At 47.1% G+C, this 20,945-nt stretch overlaps 1 protein-coding gene across 1 annotated transcript in view; it reads left to right on the top strand.

Moving 5' to 3' along the window:
• The window catches only part of ILDR1 (immunoglobulin like domain containing receptor 1), a 192,603-nt gene that overhangs the window by 62,849 nt on the left and 108,809 nt on the right, over positions 1-20,945 (top strand). Inside the window, exon 2 of the mRNA XM_069635973.1 lies at positions 6,998-7,168. Within this exon, the coding sequence (XP_069492074.1) occupies positions 6,998-7,168 (171 nt within the window). The remainder of the gene's footprint in view (positions 1-6,997; positions 7,169-20,945) is intronic.

Consider the following 20,945-nt stretch of genomic DNA (forward strand, 5'->3'; position numbering starts at 1 on the left):
GCCAATATCCGGATTGCGCTGTCCGGTCTCCTCGCAGTTCCGCGATGGTCCTGTAGCCCTCAGAAGGGGGCAGCGGCAGAGGGGTCCGCGCCGCCGGACCTCCTCGCAACGGGAGTACCTGGAAAAATAAAAAGCAGATCTTAAACAGATCTCAGCAGTGCCTCCAACTTGTCGGGGGGAAATTCTGCCGGGGTCGGCCGGGCCGTCCGCAGACCTCCGGGCAGGGAGGCCCCAACTCCTCCCGTATATCCCAGATGAGATAGAGTATGAGACACACGCAAGAAGCAAGGTGATTCTGCTGTTTTATTAGACAAAACGGCAGGGATGGGTCAAGGATCGTACGCGTCCGTCCTGACACACACACAATCGTGGGGCTCGCAGGCCCTTTTTACCTTAGTATGACGCGCTACTTGAAAGTTAGCAAAAAAACTGAGGGGAGAGGCTTTAGGGCTTCAGTGTGACTGTCCTCTGCCAAGTGACCCATGGAGTGGGAGAATGCCCCAGGGATCGTCCCCATTCTGCTGGTCAAGAAGCCCACCACATGCGCTTAGGGGGCAGGGGGTTGGGGTACCCGGCCCCAGTGCCATCTTCACACCTGTAGACAAGAGCATGAACATGTAGGCAATACATCCTCCTAGCATACAGGCTGAAAGTACTTTGCTGGTGCCCTGTTGAGGTGAAATTATCTGCACACATTGTTCACCTCTGTAGATTGCGTTTATCCCCATCTCTACATTTGCAGACCATGCCCTGTGAGATCCACTCTCTCTCCTTCCCTCCTCATGTCTCTTTTCCAACCCTCTTTCCCTCCCTCATGATTTAATATAGTGGGAACGTACTAATTCCCTGGCATTGCTACGAAGTCCTTTGACATTGTTGTAGTCCTTGTTTTCCGGCCCTGGTCCGGGGCAAGGTTGTGCACCTCCTTTACCCCATATCAGAGGCAGGCTCCAAGCGAATCGACACACCCACCAACCAGGCCAGCTGGTAAGGGAGTTGCTTGGCACCTGTAAAATGAAATTGCTGGTGATGGGAGATGGGCTACACCCAGAGTTCTTACCTTTATTAACTGGACGCAGACACCAAGGTGGATGTCACAGGGACCCCAATGTGCACTGCTTTCTATTTATAAAAAGCACTGACAATCTAATCCCCATCCTAAGTCCCCTGATATGTGTACCATGTAAATCGGGATCTGCTCCGTCTGCCCACCCTTCCTTTAAGAGGTCTCAGGGAACCATAGGATGTGACTGATGCAACAGACCCCCTACTAATTCCTGGTACCATCCACTGACGCATGAGGCCAGAGGAGGACCTCTGTGGATAGTCCCATCTCCCCAAGCCACCGCTTCCGCCCGCTACCTCACACCAGGGTACCTCCTCTCTACCTAACATTGACCCCTAAATGTCCCACTTAATACACTTAAATATATTGTCGGGGGGGAAATTCTGCCGGGGTCGGCCGGGCCGTCCGCAGACCTCCGGGCAGGGAGGCCCCAACTCCTCCCGTATATCCCAAAAGAGATAGAGTATGAGACACACGCAAGAAGCAAGGTGATTCTGCTGTTTTATTAGACAAAACGGCAGGGATGGGTCAAGGATCGTACGCGTCCGTCCTGACACACACACAATCGTGGGGCTCGCAGGCCCTTTTTACCTTAGTATGACGCGCTACTTGCGTCACCTTAGAAAGTTAGCAAAAAAACCTATCTCCACTCTGGATTGGTTACTCGAGTGGTAGGGTTAGTATAGCATACGTATAGAGAACGGTATTAGTGGTTGAGGGTTAGTCAGGTGATATACTTGGGTTGTCCCTTCAGTTTGATACATGAAAATTGTTACATGAAGACCCCTGGGGATTGGTCAATGCTAATGGCGTCAGTGATAAAAGCCCCATGTTCTGATTGGTCCGCTCGCGAGCCTCCCAGTCTGGGACCATCGCTGTTCCCAGCTCGCGGTGTACCTGTCATTTGCAACAATGTTTCACTATGGGTAGGTGCAGACAATGCGAGGATTTATTCATATGCTGGAAGGCCGATTACTCCCACTGTCGCAGATGTCCATTGAGTCTTTTAATTGTATCTGCCTGTGTCTCGAAACGTGGGATTCAGGCGTCTCTTTCCCCTGGCTTTGGCATCCTGTCAGGTTTGGCTTGGTCACGTGAGGTGGGACCATGTTTGAGACAGAATTCTGCACAATTAATATTGTTTTTCCCACTGTGTGCCTGGTTTAGTTTGCAGGTGCGACCTTGACGTCGGCTCGCGGCGTGCGAGATTGCAACATTGTACCCTTAGGTGTGTGCTTTCGCCGGGCTCATTCTGCAGGGTCAGCAACTGAGCTCTTGCTTATTTAATGTTCATGGAAGCTTTTGCTTGCGGCTTACTTGGGCCTAGTGCATAGGTAGAACCGTTGGTGCACTGCGCTTTAGGTTACGGTATCATATTGCTCTATCCCCAGTATCGTGTCTTCGTTATATTCTTCATTATGGTACATGGTATTAGAAGAAGCGTGAGCAAGCCTTTTTAGATAAGTTCATTATGTGTCTTGCGTTTCTGCATTTTGAGAGCCTATATGGAAAATAATAAAGATGCACGTCCGTTGGTGTGTCCGACGCCTACGTCATAGCACTGAGTATGTTCTTCGTGTGGATTGGTGTGGGAGTGTCCAGTGTATACGTTTTGCACAGGCGTGCTGATCGTTGGCTAGGTCGTCATGGCATCTTTAACGATGTGTTGGTTTAGTCGAGTTGATCTATGCCGCAGGTGTCGGCATGGGCAGGTCGGGCTGCTGGGCAGGTGGGTGGGCACATCCGTATGTTCCTGTACCAGGGTATTTGGTCGTCTGGTAAATAGGCAAACTCCTCTCGTGGCGGGTGTCTAGGTCGTGATCCTCTAGGCCAAGCGCGAGAGGGGATTGGCGGGAGCTTGTTCTTCCATTCTCCCACTTCAATATACATTAATTTACATACATACTACATATAACCATTAAGTCACAGTGGGGGTGACTGCTGCAGTCAGTCACCACTTCACAGTACCTGTGCGGCAGTCCATTTTTTATATGCTGTCTAGATGGCTCATCACGTGGGGCCACCCGACTCACCGCACGTGACCGCTCTTCTTTTATGTTCTTTGGTGGCCCCCTGATTGAGTAGGGGGTCCACCCACATCACTGCCATGACCTGCGGCCTTCTTTACATTTTCAGGATGGGACCCATAGACCGAGGGCCACCCACACTCACTACCACATCCCCCAGCCACTGTTCATGCTTCGGGTGGCTGTGTTTGGGTGGGAGCCACCCACGTCGCTGTTCTGCCCCCGGGCACCACCTTTACTTCCGGCGGAATCCCTGCTGGCCAGGGGACACTGCCACATTAACTGCTGCTCCAGCGGCACCATGCTGAAGCCAGGCAGTGTCCCTGTGACTTCAGGGACACCAGCATTCGTCACCCCCGCACTTGCGGCCTTCCCCTCTTCCCAACCTGTCCATTCTGAATTGGGTCGCGGAGTTGCAGGGGGAGAGCCACTACCCGAGGGCCCGAGCTGCCTTTCCTGCAGCAGTCCGGGGCTTTTCTTCATTCGGCTGCCACAATGAGGCAACCTGGGACCAGCTCTTCACTGCCCATCCCAGGGCAGAGCTGTGCGTGTGTGTGTGTGCGCGTGTGTGCGTGTGTGCGTGTACGTTGTGGCCCCGAGAAGCGGTTCCTTTTCGGCCCAGGCAGCCCCATGCCCAGGTCCTTTACTGGTCTGGGTGTGCCGACCGCCGCTGTGGGCAGCTGGGTTGCTCCTGGTACGCAACCCATCCCTGCGGGTCACCTGAAACAGGTGGCCTGGCAGGCCTATGTCTTAGAGCCCTGGGTGGCGCTTGAAATGACGGCACCATCATGGAGGGTTTTTTTGCTCACTGCTCCGTTTCTTTCTTCTCTTTACTTCTCATCAACTGTCCTTTCTTTTCTCCCCTGCCAAGCCCATTCTTGGGGAGGGAAGTTCTTTTACCTTTGTTCTCCCTTTTTTTTCTTTCTTGAACATTCCATCCGACCCCATGGTGGGTTGAATGGATTAACCCACCTGAAAACCCATACACACACACAGAAAGAAATCGTACACTACATGTAATAAAATACTTCACTCTCGCTGATGTCTATGTCTCCATTTCTAGGTTTCGTCCTTTAGGGGACAAGCATGAAGCCCTTACTAGCTGGGCCCTTTTTGAGCAACGGGCTACGTTGTAAACCTACTTACGTTTAAAAAAAATAAGTGAGGCAAGTAGGTATGTTTCTTTCTTTACCTTACTGGAGTAAAATGTATTAATTTATTTCTAGGTTCGGGTGCATAGCTTATTCATTATGCGCTCCCCTTGGACATTAGGCAAGTTCCCACGCCCAGTTACCATTTTTTGAAGTCGATGAATTGAGAACCATTATATTGGCTCATAGTTATCAGTATTATTTCAGTGCTTAGAAGCAGGAGGAGGAATACAACATGAATTGCTATACGTTGGTTTTTTAAAAAAAACTGATTTATACAAAAAAAAAGCAAATTTAAATATTGAGTTCCATCATAAGTTGCATTCAAGAAAACAGAACTCCACTGACTCCTAACTTATTCAAGAATCCATGCATAATTCCACATGCATTTATTTACATATTTGGAAGACCTATGAAGTAACTTTTTGGATCATCTGATCAGTGGCTTGTGTGGGGTTATATCTTACCACATGGGGTCTATGCCAGGTATATGGCAGAGGTAGTTGGGAATTTAAAACTGCACTATATCCGAGGGCCAAAACCTATTGGCTTTTTAAATGCTTGTTTCTTCTCCTTGTTATCTCTTTTCACCTCAAGTCCATTTTCCTCCCTCTGTGGGTCTTCTATTCCCTACCCCAAGATATTGATATTGATATTGATTTTGATATTTTATTTGTATCGCGTTCATACACAACTGTTTCAGAGCGCGACGAGGCAAGGGAGGGGAACAAGGGGGAACAAAAACAACGATCTTACTAGCCCCAGTGACATTGAGAATGCGCAAGTGCAGTGGAGAGGGAAGGGGGAATGTGCATGGGGGAGGGGAAGAAGTGGAAAGTGCTGAGCAAGGAATAAAAAACAGTGGTAGTGCAGCCAGCAAGTGGCAAGTGCTAGGTTTAAGGCAGGGACAGGGGGTGTCTGATAAGTGCAGGAAAAGGGACAGCCCCAACTACAAGGGTTGCTCGGAGGCAGTGTGGGTGCGTGGCAGGGTGAGGAAGTACCTTTGCCTGAAATCAGAGGGTAACATGTGCACGGTACCGAAGCAGAACAGATCAGCAGGGGAGAGGAGGAGAAAAAGGCAGAAGCAAAGAGGAAGGTCTTGAGGTGCTTCCGGAACCGGAGATGGTTCTCCTCAAGTTTCAGAGTGGCAGGGAGGCTGTTCCAGATGAAGGCCCCAGCCATAGACCGAGATCTACCCCCAGCTTGTTTCTTTGAGAAACGACTAACCCAGGGGGAGTTGGAGGAGCAAAGAGTTTGAGAGGGAAGGTATTTATGTAGGGAGAGTTGAAGGTTTTTTGGACCCAGGCTCCAGAACGCGTTGCAAAGGTTCTTGAATTTAATCCTTGCAGCCACTGGGAGCCAATGAAGAGATTTCAGGGCTGGAGAGATACGATCCCAGGGCTTGAGGTGAAGGACAAGTCTCGCAGTCCTGTTCTGGATGAGTTGCAAAGGGCGGAGAGTAGAAGCAGGTAGATTTAGAAAGAGGCTGTTGCAATAATCCAGCCTAGAGAGAACCAGTGCTCGAGAGACCGCTTTTGGGGAAAGGAGAGGAAAGGCAGAATACCTCTGAGGAGGTGCAGTTGGAAGTTTGACTTTTTAGAGACATCAGAGATGTGGGCAGAAAAGGAAAGCATGGAGTCGAAGATGACACCGAGGTTCTTAGCCTCGCAGGTGGGGGTAGGAGGAGGGCCAAGGGAGGCCGGCCCTTGAGTGACAGGAAAGGAGGGTGAAGGTGTGCCGATGACGAGGATCTCCATCTTGCTGGCACACATTACATATGGTAATTCATATGTAATGTGGTTCCAGTTTGTCTCACTATGCAAGTCGCTACCCCTGTGCAGAGTTCAAGAAATGCAAACCTGTACCTGTCACTGAAGCAAAGTGTAGATGGTGGAGAGTATGAATGTTCCCATCATGCCTGAGAGTGCAGTGTGTCATGCTAAGGATGCACAGTCAGGGTAGCTGAAGCTGTGCAGAGTGAAAATGAAGAAGTGCCCAGTGAATGATTAGGGTAGGGGCGAAACATGGTGGCAGACTTACAGTATTGCAGGATCAACATCAGAGTTGCTTCATGCAACTGTCCCTGCCCCCACCACCCCCCTCAAGTGGCGTGCCAGATGTATCTATGGGGCCCTCCCTATGTCCCACCTTGCACCCTTGGTGCCCCACCATCCACTAACAAGGTCAGGCAGGGGACGTACTCTATTTCTAATGCCTTTACTTGGGTGTGACTACCAATGAGCTGGGTGGCAGGTTACCAAAGGAGGGCTTTTCAGAACGATCCCAGGCTTAGCAATTTCCTGAATTTGAAGTGGTCCGTCTTCAGGTCTTGCATCAAGAAGAAGGTTGTTCCACACTCAAGGACTAGCAATGGCGATTGTTTCCCTTGTGCTTATTCTTTCCCTGTTAGGCAGGTTGGATGAGTCTGATTGTGGAGGTGTATTGATGTAACGTAGAGACTGAACATGTTGGAGAGGTGCTCTCGTCATCCCAGCAGAGAGTTCCCATCTCGAGCCATGTCTCCTGCTGCAGGTGTCTTCTTCTCTTCTAGGTTATGCTGCACCCTTTTTGATACTTGTATTCCTCTCCATGCTATGTTGATGCATGTTCTTGTAGGCCTCTCCATGCTATGTCGATGCATGTTCTTGTAGGCCTCTCCATGCTATGTTGATGTATGTTCTTGTAGGCCTCTCCATGCTATGTTGATGCATGTTCTTGTATGCCTCTCAATTATATTTTTCTTCCTGTCGCAGGATCCCTCTCTCTTCTGGTAACTGTGCAAGATAAGGAGCGGTACACCCTACTCTTCTCCTCCATCGTCCTCAAGTGTGACTACAGCACATCTGTGGAGGTCAAGGATGTCACTGTCACCTGGCGCTTCAAGTCTTTTTGCATGGATCCCATCTTTGACTATTATTCAGCTGGTAAGCATCCTGTCATCTCTCTTTGCCCACCATCCCACATTATGTATGCATCTCAAAATCCAGTAGATCACATGCAGTGATATCTGTACATCATGTCAGGAAACACTGATATTGGATGCAAGGACAACATTGTCACAGACCCAACACTAGTGTTATATAATGAAATATATGATACCGCTAAGTGAGGGTGATGCCTTAAATGTTGATATATGTATACATATCAGCATCCTCACAGCTGAAAATAATATGATGTATGTTGAACATAATATGCCACATACTTGAAATCCGAATTCCTACACATTACTGTTTGTACATGTCCTCTGCCCCTACCCAGTTACGTTTCGAGTCAAACAAATGTTCATATACTGAGGAAACTCATTGGTTACCCGAGAGAGTCATGACACTGGATCCCTGGCACAGCCTCCCATAGCTGATTCCAAATGTGTAGGGGAACACAACCTATGTAATTCGCTATGTGTTTTGTAATTCGATGTATGTTTTGCAGTATAAGATCTTCTACGTTCTGCATGGAGGAATGTTGGCATTGCTGAAATATGTCTCTAATAGCCCCAGGGATGCTCATGCACTATTAATGCCATCGTGTTTGGTGTATGCACTGTCGCAATCCTTTCCTGTGCAGTTCTCGTGCCTGCCTTCTGAAGCTGATGTTTACTTCCCACTGTGAAGTGGGCCAGGTCTGCAGGTATATATGCATCACATTCCCATTCCAGCCTCTTGCTGCCCAAGATCGTGCCTAAGGGCTCAGCAGGACATCATGAGATGGTGTCCTCTGCCTGACCTTTGACATTACAGCACCTGTATTCCACGGGGGTGGGTTGGGGCAGTCTAGTTGGGTAGAGATGACCTGTAATGTTTGCTTCCACAGTGTTGTGGCTTAAAAGTCTAAAAATAACAGGTGGTAATTTGTACCATTTTATACATGATACACCACAAACGGAAGTACCTTGAATCATAGGTGTTACTCTTACCCAACACTGTGACTCATTTCTATTAATCTCTGATGGAGAAGAGTCTAAATTGGCCAAGTCAGGATTCCGACTTGTGATCTGTAGATGTCTGACGGGTGGCCTTCCAGATGCGGCATCTGCCTCCGTCTGGTCTATTCACTAAGGGTTCTCCTGAAGCTCTGTCTGCAGCTGACCCTGAGAATACCATTGAGGGCTCTTCTTCACTGCGGTAACTTTCAGGGTTTCACCTAAAGTATTTACAATGGCCCATGGTAGTTGTTCTGCTAATAGTAACCCCAAAACCGATTGAAGGCTCATTGTCCAGGTGTGCCCCAGAGGCAAGGCAGGTCTCGCAGGTCTCTTCTCTCCGTTCTCCTGGCCCAAGTATGAGGCGGCTGCACAATACACTTCAGGGCATCACCCAAACATCTTCCTCTCATAGTTTGGGCTGCAGAGCTAACGGGCACACCCTGCCTTTTGGGGGTGAAAGCTCTGGAAGATTAAGTGCACACATTGTGTGACGCCATAGGCAATCCCAAGCACGCAGAACACCTACGCTGGACACTGGTTTCTCTGCTCTGCTCAAAATGAAGAGACATGCAGCATGTAGGGCAGTTTACTAACAAGAAACAAACCGCTTCAGCCGCTGCCTCTAAAAAAAAAAACACAAAAAAAAGCCTAGCCTTCCTGGCCACTCTGTGGAGGGATCATTCTGTTCCATCTATGGGAAGTCTCCAGCTCTTGGTTTAAGGGCTACACTGGGCTTTTTGGTCTGGTAATGGAACACTGCAACTTAGGCCACTTCAAACTGATGGCCTCAGAGACCACCCCTCAACAGAACCCAGTCCATAGCCCACCACCAAAACCCGGGGAGGAGCTATCGGTTTCAATGCATGCCCTGTTGCCATCCGTACCAGAGGTCTGCGTGAGACAGATGCTGTTAGGTTTCCCAGGCCCTCTGTATGGGGTCAGATGTCTCTCTGCACCCCTTTATGGCACAGACTACCCCATTAGTGGGCCTGTCTCCGATATTTTCTCTCGCAGGTACTCCACAATTGAGGTCTTCTATTCCACTAGGTGACTTGTGGATTAGAGGGTACTTAACGCTCATCCCTTGTGCAGCGTTGATACCAGTGACTTCGCTGTCTAGCCCCATGCTGGCTCTAGTGTCTGAACCTAGGATCCAAAAGGCACATGATGAGTCGGGCATGTGTGGGGTAAGTTCTTCCAGGTATTACTGGATGATTCAATGTCTGAATGTCCTTACAACCTGAAGGCGGGCTCTTTATGCATATTCAATATAGGGGAAGGCAGTATCTGTGATGTTCTAGCAACACATGCCTTCAGATGTCATTTGCAGAGCTGCACCTTGGACTACGCCACACTTCTGTAGGCATTACTCAGTGGAACTCCGCACCCTGTCTGATGCATTTTGGCTCGGTGTTAAGTGTTTCAATCGCTTTCCGTTATTTTTTTAACTATTGAGAAATGCTGCAAGCAGTACGAGCCTACAGACTCCTTGTCCCCATTCATTGCTCCCAATATTTGTCACCTACCACCAGCTGGATTTCAACCACTTGATCAACCCCTTTGTAAAGCATCTCGTTTATGGAATGGGCAGGCGACTGTTTAATCCTATGTACGCGTTTTCTTTTTTAAATACTATTCCTGTTTCACCAATAAATACAGAAACCTCACTGATGACCCGACTGAAAAAGAAATGAATGTTTATAACAGATTCCCTCCTTCCCCAGGTTCCTCATTTTACGAAGGTAACCTCTAGAACAGTGTTCTTCAAACTTTAACACTCCAAGCACCCCTTAGAAAATGGCGTCGGGCTTCGGCACCCTCTGTACACATGGACTCAAAAATGCTACACAGTTACCAATGGTTATTGCACCCTGACGGTGCCCCTAATGGTGCTCCAAATGGAAGTGTGGTTGCCAAACACTTTATACATTCTTTCAAAATAATGTTGCTTTGCAGTATCGCCCCACATTAGAAGACTAATATCCTTATTAAACTGAACACAGTGGACAGAATATTTTCCTAGAATGCAAAAGATTGAACTACAAATAGTGTTGGTCATTCAGGGCCTAATTCACAGAGTTTTGCAATGGGGATTTGCCATTATAAAAAGCTTCTGTGAATTGGGCCCTTATTTTCCATAAAACAAAAAAGCCAAGGTTGCAGTCCTAGAATATAGTTTCACATCTAAGTGGTGTTACTATTCTTTCCTCAAATACAACAACTTAAAACCTTGACCTTACGAATGGTACTGGTAAGCCATACACCACTGCCCGATGCCACTCATTCACTGGTCTATTTGCTGACTCCTCTCTCCCAGTCGGTGCACAGACTCCTGAACCCTCCACCCAAGTTCTCAGCTAGGTACCTCGCGACCCCATTTCACACTACCTTAGGTTTGCACACAAACTGACCCAGGCCACCTTTTCTTGGATAATGTGTGCACTAAACACAAGGCTTTCACCACAGAAGCAATGATACACCCCAGGGACCCTTCTGCAGGGTTCGAGATTTGTTGAAGCTGGGAGCGATTTGTCCTCTGCTTGCTTCGGTCTGGAAGACCCTAGTTAGCTTGAAGCCAACAACTACCAGGAGCTATCTTTGGCTCTCCAGGCCAACTGGTGCCTTACAAGCATGCATATGTGATGTTCACTTTCAGTATTTGAGAAGGTTAATAAAGAAGAATTAGGACACATCCAGTGTATCTTTAGAGATAAAGAATCATACATAATGTGCTCAAAGTTGAAAATGTGTCTCCTATGGAAGTTGGATTTGCTCTGTGCTATGAACTTTCCCCTGGGTCCCCAGCCGTAGCTCCTGCCTATTGGGTGATACCCAACACCCAGGAGCTAGTTTCTGCTCCTGCTCCTTGAATCTTTATGTCAAACTCTGCTTCTGCACTCTCTGCACAGTGCTCCATTCCCTGATCACCCTCCACTCCCCATGCGGCCTTCAATGTTGGCCTGTGAGGTTTGAGGGGAGTAGGGCACCAGTAAACATTTGATATCTGGCACTGGGGTTCGGCAAAGTGGTGCTCTGATCCCCGCTGAATTAGAACGCTGGTTGTCTGGGTCTGGTTGGCAGGCAGGAAACGCACAGCCTGGAAGCACAATCCAAATGCAGGAAAGTGCAATTCCGGGCTGTGCTTATTTCCTGTATTTTGCAACACTCCCCTTTACATCACAGCCCCGGGTCACACTGAGTATGGGCGATGGAGGCCATGGTGAAACGAGGCTCTCCATCACACAAGATCAGTGCAACTGGGCTACAAATATGGCAATTCTTACCAGGGCTCACTCTCCTCCCTCACCCCCTGGCATGTAGCTGTGCTCCATTGAAGCCCTCTGCTCTAGAGTCAGTAAGCCACCAGGGGACCCAGAGCAGATTTGCAGTCCGCTATGCTATGTGGCGTTGGTGCCCATCTCTCGGGTATGATATCATGGGTGATGTATGAAGCCTTATGTGCCCGATAGCAGCAGTTTCTTTTCCTTTTTTTTTTTTTTCTTTTTTTTGCATGCTCAGCGTGCTTCTTTAAGGCACGTCGCTGCTTTCAATAGCAATTTTTTTTTAAATTTAAATATTTACAAATTTACATATTAAAACGTTGCATTCGAAACATACAACACTTTCTATAGATATGCATATAACTATAAAACAGTTATTAAAAAAAAGACAGTGTTTAGCAGAGATAATTGAACCTACTCCAAATCCTTTCATAAAGAGACAATTTCAGTTTCTTTTTGATGATCAATTTCTCAATTCTTGAGAGTTTATGCATTTCATCTGTCCAGTCTTCCAACGATGGGGAAACCCTGCCTTTCCAACCCCCAAGAATCAGACGTTTTGCAACAATTGCGCTCCTAAAAATAAATTTTTTATGGGCTGAACAAAGATCGTCAAGTTCGGAATCATCTCCCAGTATCATAGTCTTGAAATCCAAATTTGGATCCCCACCAGAAACCTGAATACAAGCAGTACATACCTCAGACCAGAAATCAGAAACTCTCACGCAGTTCCAAAACATGTGTTCCAAGGATCCAACAGCATTCATACATCCCCAACATGCATCACTATCAATCATCCGCCTCCGTTGTAACCTCTCCGGAGTCCAATAAACACAGTTCACAATTTTGAGCTGTCTCGCCCGTTCACCTAAGTTCAAAGAACATAATGAGACATTCCTACAAATGCTACTCCAACAATCGGATGTGATTTCCGAACCAATTCTCTCACGCCAAGTATCCCGTAGCGTCTCATTACCGCGATAATTCGACACGAGCAACCTGGACACCCTACTCGCTAAGCCACCAGACTTGTCAGAAGCAGCCAGAAAAATATCCAAATTCACAACATCCATCCAATCAATGGTCCCCATACATCTTTTCAAACACCTGTATGCCGAATCCGTCAAATCCCAAAAGTCCCACCTCTCCCTCAATTCATTGGCAGACATCCAGCGGTTATTCCTCACCAGATCACCCAATTGTTTAATGCCAACAAGAAACCAATCTGGCCAAAATGTTTTTTCGTATTGTCTCTAATCTTAGGATTCAGCCAGATAGATGACTTTGAGCACCTGAATAGCAATTTATCACTGCATCATGTCTCTCCTGATAGCCTTAAGCTTTGAGTCCTGCAAATAATCGGGGAAATGTCATGTACGACTCCCACAAGATGTGCCTTTGGTGCCTGGCTTCCGATCAAGACATTGAGGACTGTGTTTCCTGCCAGTCTATGTACCCCAGGCCCTCTGGTAACGTGTAGCCATGCTCTTCACCTCCCTCCAAATGGACAGGAAAACACCTTTTAGGTCTCCTGCATTGGCTCTTAATGATTCCACCAAATCCTAGGTTCAAACTAAGGAACTTAGTTCATTATCTCGTAATAGCTATAAAAAGGACCAGAATAAACAACTCTGTGAGCAGTGCCACTCCCCCAGGGACTCTTGGAAGGAAGATTCTTCTTGAACCTCCAGTAAGCAACAGTGACACTCCCACTTCAGAGACACTGCCTATCGGAGGAATCGCCAACTACACAGGAGCATGTCCCCATCAGCTCCTCCGCTCTGGAGCAGTTGGAGTAATTCAGGTGCAAAAGGCTTAACATATTCACCCAGGCCCCAGTGCTGATGACTGGGGCTGGTAGTGACACCTTCTTTGACCCTCAACTGCACGTCAATGAGCTCTGTTCTTTCCCCAGTTGTGGAGGACACACATTTAAAGTGCCATTTGGCTCCAATCTTTTGGCACTGTAGGGCTTGCCAAGTGGTTTGGTACCCATGGAGTCTGAGCAGAATGAGGACATTCCCGAGGAGTTGTATGGATAGAATTACATTAGCTGTTTGGTCACCTCACCCAAATTCAAATGTATGCAGGCAAATGGAAAGCCCAATGCTTCATTTCAAAGAGCCATTGCCAAAGCTGTGGCGATAACTGGACTGCCTGCTCCTTTGATGCCCCTGGTCCAGTCCGTTTCTGGAGCAGGGCCCTGCTAGGGGAGTCCCTTCTCCCATTCAACGGTGATAGAGCTAAAGCCTAACTCTACTCCAGCCATGGACAGGAATTTTGCTAGCCCTACTCCAACGGATCAGATTCTTTTTGTTTCTACTATTTCCACCCACATCTGAACGTCTGGTGGTCCAGACCACCCTGCATGGTCCAAGAGGACTAGGTGCAAGACAGAGAAGGAAAAAATCTTGACCCCCTACAGTGCACAATCTTTGCATCTGGCAGTCTGGCTCTATGGGCTGTCAATGCAACTTGTGCCCTTGCCAAATACACTCTTACCCTGTGGAGTGTCATTTCTGAGGCAGAGGTGGATATTGCCGAATTGGTGTCAGATGGTAAGGGAGCAGCATGCCAAAGCCTTCAAATAGGCATGGACACAGATGATTATGCTGCTCAATTGGACTCAAGAATGGTGAACAGGAGAAATTCATGTTCGTGGACATCTGGGTTTGCCTCTGACATTCAAACTAAGCTCTTCAACATGCCTTTTGACTGTGATAACCAGTTTGGATCCATGGTAGACAAGTCGTGAGATACATTTAAGGCATCTCAGGCCATGATCCGATCTCTGGGCTTGGCCTTTCATCATCCTTCTTCCCCAAGTGCTGTTCATTTTGGCCCATTTCCTCAGGGGTCAGACTCCCTCAGGAAGACGACCCAATGGCATTTTCCCATGCCAAAGTAGAGGCACAGGTATACCAAGAAGAAACCTCTCTGCCTCTGTGGTCGTCTCTTCCAACAATAGCCAAAAACATATTCAATTTGGACTTTGTCCTTTCTTCTCCATTGATGAATAGAATATTGATGTTTATTCAGGAGTATTGAAACACCACCTCGGGTGCCTGGTCCACCTAGGCCATTAACTCAAGACTACTGTCTCAAGGCTACTATCTCTGTCTCCTCCACTGCTCCCTGGACAATTTGCTTAGCTGCCATCCCCTGTCCTCCTGGAAGAAATCTCGCAACTTCTGTTAAAGGCATTGATCCAGCTTCTGCCACCATGGAGTAGGGGAGGGCATGGTACTCTGTGACGATCCTTCAGATAGCGTCACTTCTCTCCAGGGGGGCACCCCTTTACATGAGGCAAGGGAGGTGCGACCGCTAACCATTAGTCCCCCTAGGTGTGGTTATATGCGTGAGGACGTCATGGGGAGGAACTCACCTGCTGGGGATAAGGACGCAGGCCGGGGATACGTTGCTTTTAACTCCGAACCCCGTAAGCTCACATTGGGGTCGGAAATCCCTGCATTTAGAATTATGTCTGAAATTATGTTATGATAATCCGTCTGAGCCAACTGGTAGGACAAGGGCAGAAGCGAACCAGAATTCAAAACCACTACCGCTTATTAAGAAAAACGGCTGTAATTAATTTGACTGATGTTACGCTGGGGTTGTCCCCACTACTTAAACTGAACAGTGAAGAAGGACTGTGTTCTTCATCATTCTCTGACCTGTCTGGCTTGGGACCGTGCAGTTCTGGGCTTGTGAGAGCGGTTACAATATCGAAAGGAGAACCTGGCATTCAAGGAGGCCACCTGGGAGCGAGCAGCGGGATGGGCGAGAATGAAACGTGGTGGTGTGATCTGTAGTGGGTGGACCGAGCAGTCCAACAATTACGCCGAGATCATCATCATCAGCAGCGAAGGGCCGCAGAGAACAAATGGCCACAGAAGTAACCGGCCCAGGCGGTAGCTGTAAGAAGCATTGGTAACAAGAGTTTATCGGCCCAGGCAGTGGCCGAGAGAAGAAGCTGAAAGAAGGAGGGTTGACCCTCGACCCCCAGTGAAGTCCGTGAAGCAGGTAAAAGGAATAAGCCCAAGTCCGGGCGGAGTACAGAGAATAAGAAAGTCACAAACCACTTTGTTACACAGATCCCTGGGCAGTTCCACAAGAGTGTAATACTGATACGTCAAAAGGAATGTAGGAAACATCTTCCTTGTCCCAGTGGGGGCATGCCAAGATAAATGAGAAAAGTAGACTGTTTGCAACATCGAGAAATACCAGCTGGATTAAAGTCTACACCGAACTTTGGGGAATCAGCTCAAATAAGGGTACCATTATGCTATACCCTTGGAAATCCTATAGCATTTGGTCTGTCAACATGCTGGATTGGAAGAAGACTGTGTTCCTTTTGGACTTTGACTATTGTAGCAATAAGAATAGAGTAGGGGCCCTGACGGTCCAGATACCTTTTTGGTCGACTTCCCCAGACTTCCTGACATTTGTCCGAGTTTCGTTAGTTAGGTAGGAAACACTGTTGGAGTTTGGGTTAGTGTGACAAATCCCAGGCTGTTGTCACATCTTCTATGGGGGAGGCCCCTTTCCATGAGGCCAGGGAGGTGACGCCGCTACCTGATAGTCCCCCTGAGGGTGGTATTCAGTGGGTGGATCTCATGGGAGGGGAAATCCTTCATGGGATTGGTAACAATGGCCCTGGGAGAATGCAGTTTTCATCCTCTCCTTTGGTGTCCCCACATTCCTTAACCCTCACTCAAGTCCTTCTGGTCCCCCCACTTAGTGGTCCAATCCCTGTTCTTGAACGGAGTGGACTTTGCCCGACTAATGTCACACCCAAAGTGCTTTGATCCAGAGGAAGTGGAGATGGCAGGAAAGAGAAAGAGAGACGGAGAGAAACAAGATGTTGGAAGTCTCCTTCCATCGACCAGGGCCTCCTGCCTACTCTAATCCCGCCCCTTCCCATCCCCCTAAGAACAAAAGCCCATAGAGATACAGCACCCTGGTGTGAGGCTACTTCTTTTGACTGGATGTGCTCCCTTGATGCCCGGGTCCAGGACATCTGACTCTGGTGGAGGGTTTTACCTGCCCTCACAAAGAGATCAAAAAGGAGACCTGGTCCTCCTGGCTCCTGTCCTGCCATTTGGCAGTCTCCATCCGCTGACCAGAATACACATCACCTTCCACACAAGCTGACTTGCAACTGACATGTACAGTATCAATTGGAATGTTGTGGACATGATCATAAGTAGTACCATGCACCATGCCTGAACTCGGGCATATCTTTATTTAGAGTTTGCCTGCCACCAGCGTGGGTTACTCATGATCATCGTAGTTTGGGTACGGGGCTGGGTAATATCTTAAATGCTGCCCCTGCGTGGAAGAACCTTGGATGTTGCTGTGGCTGTCAAATGGCCATCTTCTGGCCTTGAAATCTGCTCTCTGCCACGAGCGGAGCAGACCCTGTCTATCAGGCAACTGATGCAGCAGGGCACAAGTACACTATGATTTTGGCATTGAGTTGATGAAAAGGGGAACCTGGTTAGCAGATTAACCTTTTGTAGATGGAATTACCAGCATAATTGTAACAGAAATAAAAAAAGCCAGAGCTTTGCACCCTTGCCAGATGGCAATTCTTCACACTGTGTACATTCTAAAATGTTCCATGCTCAGGAATTTATTATAGAAAACAGGACGTTGGTCAGAGGGGGCCCATAATATGAAAGATATGTCTAAAAGAGAGCACTGATTAAAGTAAAGAAGAGAAGAAGAGTGCAGTTATAAGGGCCATTTGAGAAACACTGACATCACTTCACATTGCAAATTTTGCATAAACCAGTAGATGGGTGACACCGAGAAATGTAGCAACTGTCATTCATCTTGCAATGCTGTTCTTGCTATAAAGTATATTGGTGTGAGGAATGACGCGCAACACCACTTAACTAGACCAGCACCATAATGATGCTATTTTAGTATACATAGCTAGTTCCTTTTATTGCAGGTATGTTTAGTAGCACAGGAAGTTCTCCTATCAACAGCATGTATATACCCAAATATGAACCCCAACACAAGAAACTCAGATCTCTGCAACACGTGCTTAACTCACTAAGCTATCTTCTTCACCATGGTGAAACCCTACTTATCAATATTAATTTAAGCTTTGATTGATGCATTTTATTGATATATTCCCCAAAGAAAGATGGAATTGCCACAAAGATTGTTCTGTAGTGAATGTGCAAACTGGGCATTTAGAGGTTGAGCTCGTCTGATCTGAACTTGGGTGCAATACCTAATCAGTGTACACTGCATTATCATAATGTGTTTTTAAAAAAGTGTAACAACTTCTTTGCCATGCAGCCAGGTGGAGGCCCCTCCCACAGTGCAACATCTGTGTATGCAACCAAATATATCACACTTGTCCTGCCTGTTATCACTCTCCATTTGTTGTCAGCCATCACCTTAGCTAGGCACTGATTGAGATTTACAAGCTGCTAATGGCCAGGGTGTGGATGCCAGCACTGCAGCAATGATTAACTTTAACAGGCGTGCTGCAAAGCGCACACTTGAGGAGAAGTAAGCATGTCAATTTGTTTTGTTTTTCAAAATGATCGTCAATATGGAGCAACAGGGACTAAGGCGAGATTGCACCCTATGTCTGCTTCTTATAATTTGTTCAGCTCCTCCTAAAACAGTTTAACACGAACATAATTCTCAATGAAAGCCTTCACGCACCAAAACGTAGTTATTGTGCATTGGATCAACATGATTTCCATTACTATTACTTTCTAGTTCCATCTGGGGACTGTGAATCCAGTGAGGTCATCACTAGTAACCCGGTATGGGCCTCCTCTCCTGTGGCCAGGGAAAGGCAGCCGCTACCTGATCCTGACCCTGGGGATAGTTTCATGTGGAAGGATCACGGAAAGGGGGACTCATGCCGGGGGTCATTGGGGACCTCCTTATCTCATCATTCCCCTGTAATTCCTGAATTGACAATGGATTATTGTAAAATGGCAAAACAAAAAGGTGATGGCTGGAAAGTTTTATAGTTTGTCTCACTATGTGAGAAAGGGTTTGCCCAGAAATGGGTCCCTTGCGTGCTACGCCATAGGGAACCAAGCTGCACCTCACTGAGGAGGCCCAACAAGGCCAAAACATGTCTGAGGTTGCTTGGGCTTCTGTGCAGCGGGGACCTGGCCTAGCAGTTCGGACTGGGCTGCTACCATTGGTGGCAGTACCTGACTGATATGCATATGGCTGGACCCCTTTTGCAATGGCGAAGATGGGCTAAAAAACAGTGGTGTGGGAGGGTGCCCAGAGAAATGCCAGTGGTTCAGATTCATTCAAAACCTTCCACCGATCACTTTTGTGGTTATTATTGTAAAATGGAAAAAACCTAATGTTACACACTCTTCTGTGGACTTCAGTTCCAATAATGCTAAAAGTACTGGGACAAAGAAGAGGAGCTCAGAGGCAATGAGGACTCAGAATGGTGGATTTCCAAAGGTGCGGTCTAATTGTTGCCAATTGAAGCACCTGAGCGGGATATTTAAAATCCAAGATGAGACCCAGCCACGGTATGAAGGTGAAGCAGACAAAGAAGGTTGAGGAGCAGCTAATGGCCGTGCGGGAGGCATAACTGAGGGAAGCTACAATCATCTGAGGTGCAGAGGCAGCCACGGAGAGAAGCCACTAGCAGGAGTCGCCCCGAAGAGTGAAAACGAGAAGAACTGCAGCGTTTGCGCAGCAGAAAGTAGTGTATTAAGAAGCCCAGCTGAGAAGTAGATGAGCTTCCAGAACAGCGTGTGGTAGACTAGGGCAGCTGCACAAGATCAACAGCTGTCGTCGCTCCCGGAGACCGCCGTGCAACTTACCAGAGGCTCGCAGAGGTGGGCGAGAAAGCCAACTGAATGAAGAAGCACCACTGCAAAGCCTGACAGCCAGTGGGAGCCACTGCAGAGAACTGGTGAGTTGGCAGAGAGTGAATGCTGACCCTGGGGCGCTCCGAGCGTGAAAGCAGTCACAAAACCATAATTTAGAATAGAATACCAAACTATTGACAACAAAGCCTAACTATCTGGTATTCATTAAATAAGTTTTAAAAAATTAAGCTAAGTGGAAAATGAGAAAGTTCTCTTGTAAGGGACTACAAGAGGGGAAAGTATATATCCAGCACTACCCACAGCCAAGAGGCTGTCAAAAGACTTGGGGTGGACTACCAGTGGGGAAAGCCTCTAACCAATACTACCCACAGCCAATAGGCTAAAAGAAGTCCACATTAAGACAACTACTGGCTCACAACCAACATTACCATCAGCTAAGAAGTTGTGAGAATTTCTTAAGAAAACAACTGAAGCATAAATTCCATTTTGAGAAATATATTTTTGGGAAAGCATTCATCTCACCCTTCCAAGAGATTGTGAAACAATACTGAGAGATTGGTGTGGAGAGTCTTTGAAGCAATACTGCTATCAAGTTTGAAGTTAGTTATAGGAGTTTTCTTCATGGCAGGAGAGTACACCGGCAAAGGGCTTATAGTGGTTAGTCCTGGCAGGCGAGTGGACCAGGAAAGAAGATCATGGTTTGTTCTCTTTGTGACAGAAAGATACGTGGAAAGAACATTTGTTGAATGAAGAGAATTCATGTGCTTTATCATTTATTGACAAACAGTAGCATCAGTGAGACAAGTTGCTTTTTGCTATCCTGACAAAAGTGGTCTATTTGAAGAAGAAAGAGTGATGTGCTATCTTGGTAAGAAGTAGATTCCTTTGAAGAGAGTGTTACATGATGATAACAGAACATTTGCATTTGGTTTATGAAACCTGTGTCTTGGGGAGAAAGTCAATCATCCTTGCAAGAGTAATACTGTGGAAAACATTGATTTGTTTTGAACTATCAACCAAGTGTGGTGAAAAGGCAATTTGTTGTTTCTTCAAGGACACTGTTTGGAAAAGGCTTTTCTATTTTCCTTGAGCAGAACTTTGTTGAAACAGAACTGTAATCTAAGTATTCTTGAATTGATCCAGGGGAAGGGAATACAATACTAGTCGCAAGGAGTGCTTTTAAAAACATTTGAGTTTGAATTACAAACTGTTTTGTTGAACTAAAAGTCAGCCATATTTTCCTTGTATAATTTGATTTGTATGTATTAGTGTGATGGCCAGAGATATTTTGGACACTAGGTCATTTTTCTTTAGTTTTCTAGGCAGGGACCTTTCTGTTAGGTTAGGGAAAGTTAGGCGTTTATCAGAACCCCTTTTTACTTTGACTAAATGGCAGACTTTGAGAAAACATTACCTTTGTGTCCATCTCACATTTCTGACCCTTCATATGATGCAGCCTATCTGTCACCTGCTTTTGTTTTCTCTTGGAGACACAGACTCCAGGGAGGTTACCCAAGCCAATATCGACTGCAAATCAAATACATCATGGCTCAAGTGGCACAGTATTTAACTGAGAGAGCATTTTCCCGGCCTAGGTGTGGTTCAAGGCACTATACAAAAAACTAGAAGACAAAGACATACTTTAGCTCATAGGGCA

The sequence above is a fragment of the Ambystoma mexicanum genome, chromosome 7p, assembly GCF_040938575.1.
Source record: "Ambystoma mexicanum isolate Mex_15411 chromosome 7p, UKY_AmexF1_1, whole genome shotgun sequence".
Lineage (NCBI taxonomy): Eukaryota > Metazoa > Chordata > Amphibia > Caudata > Ambystomatidae > Ambystoma > Ambystoma mexicanum.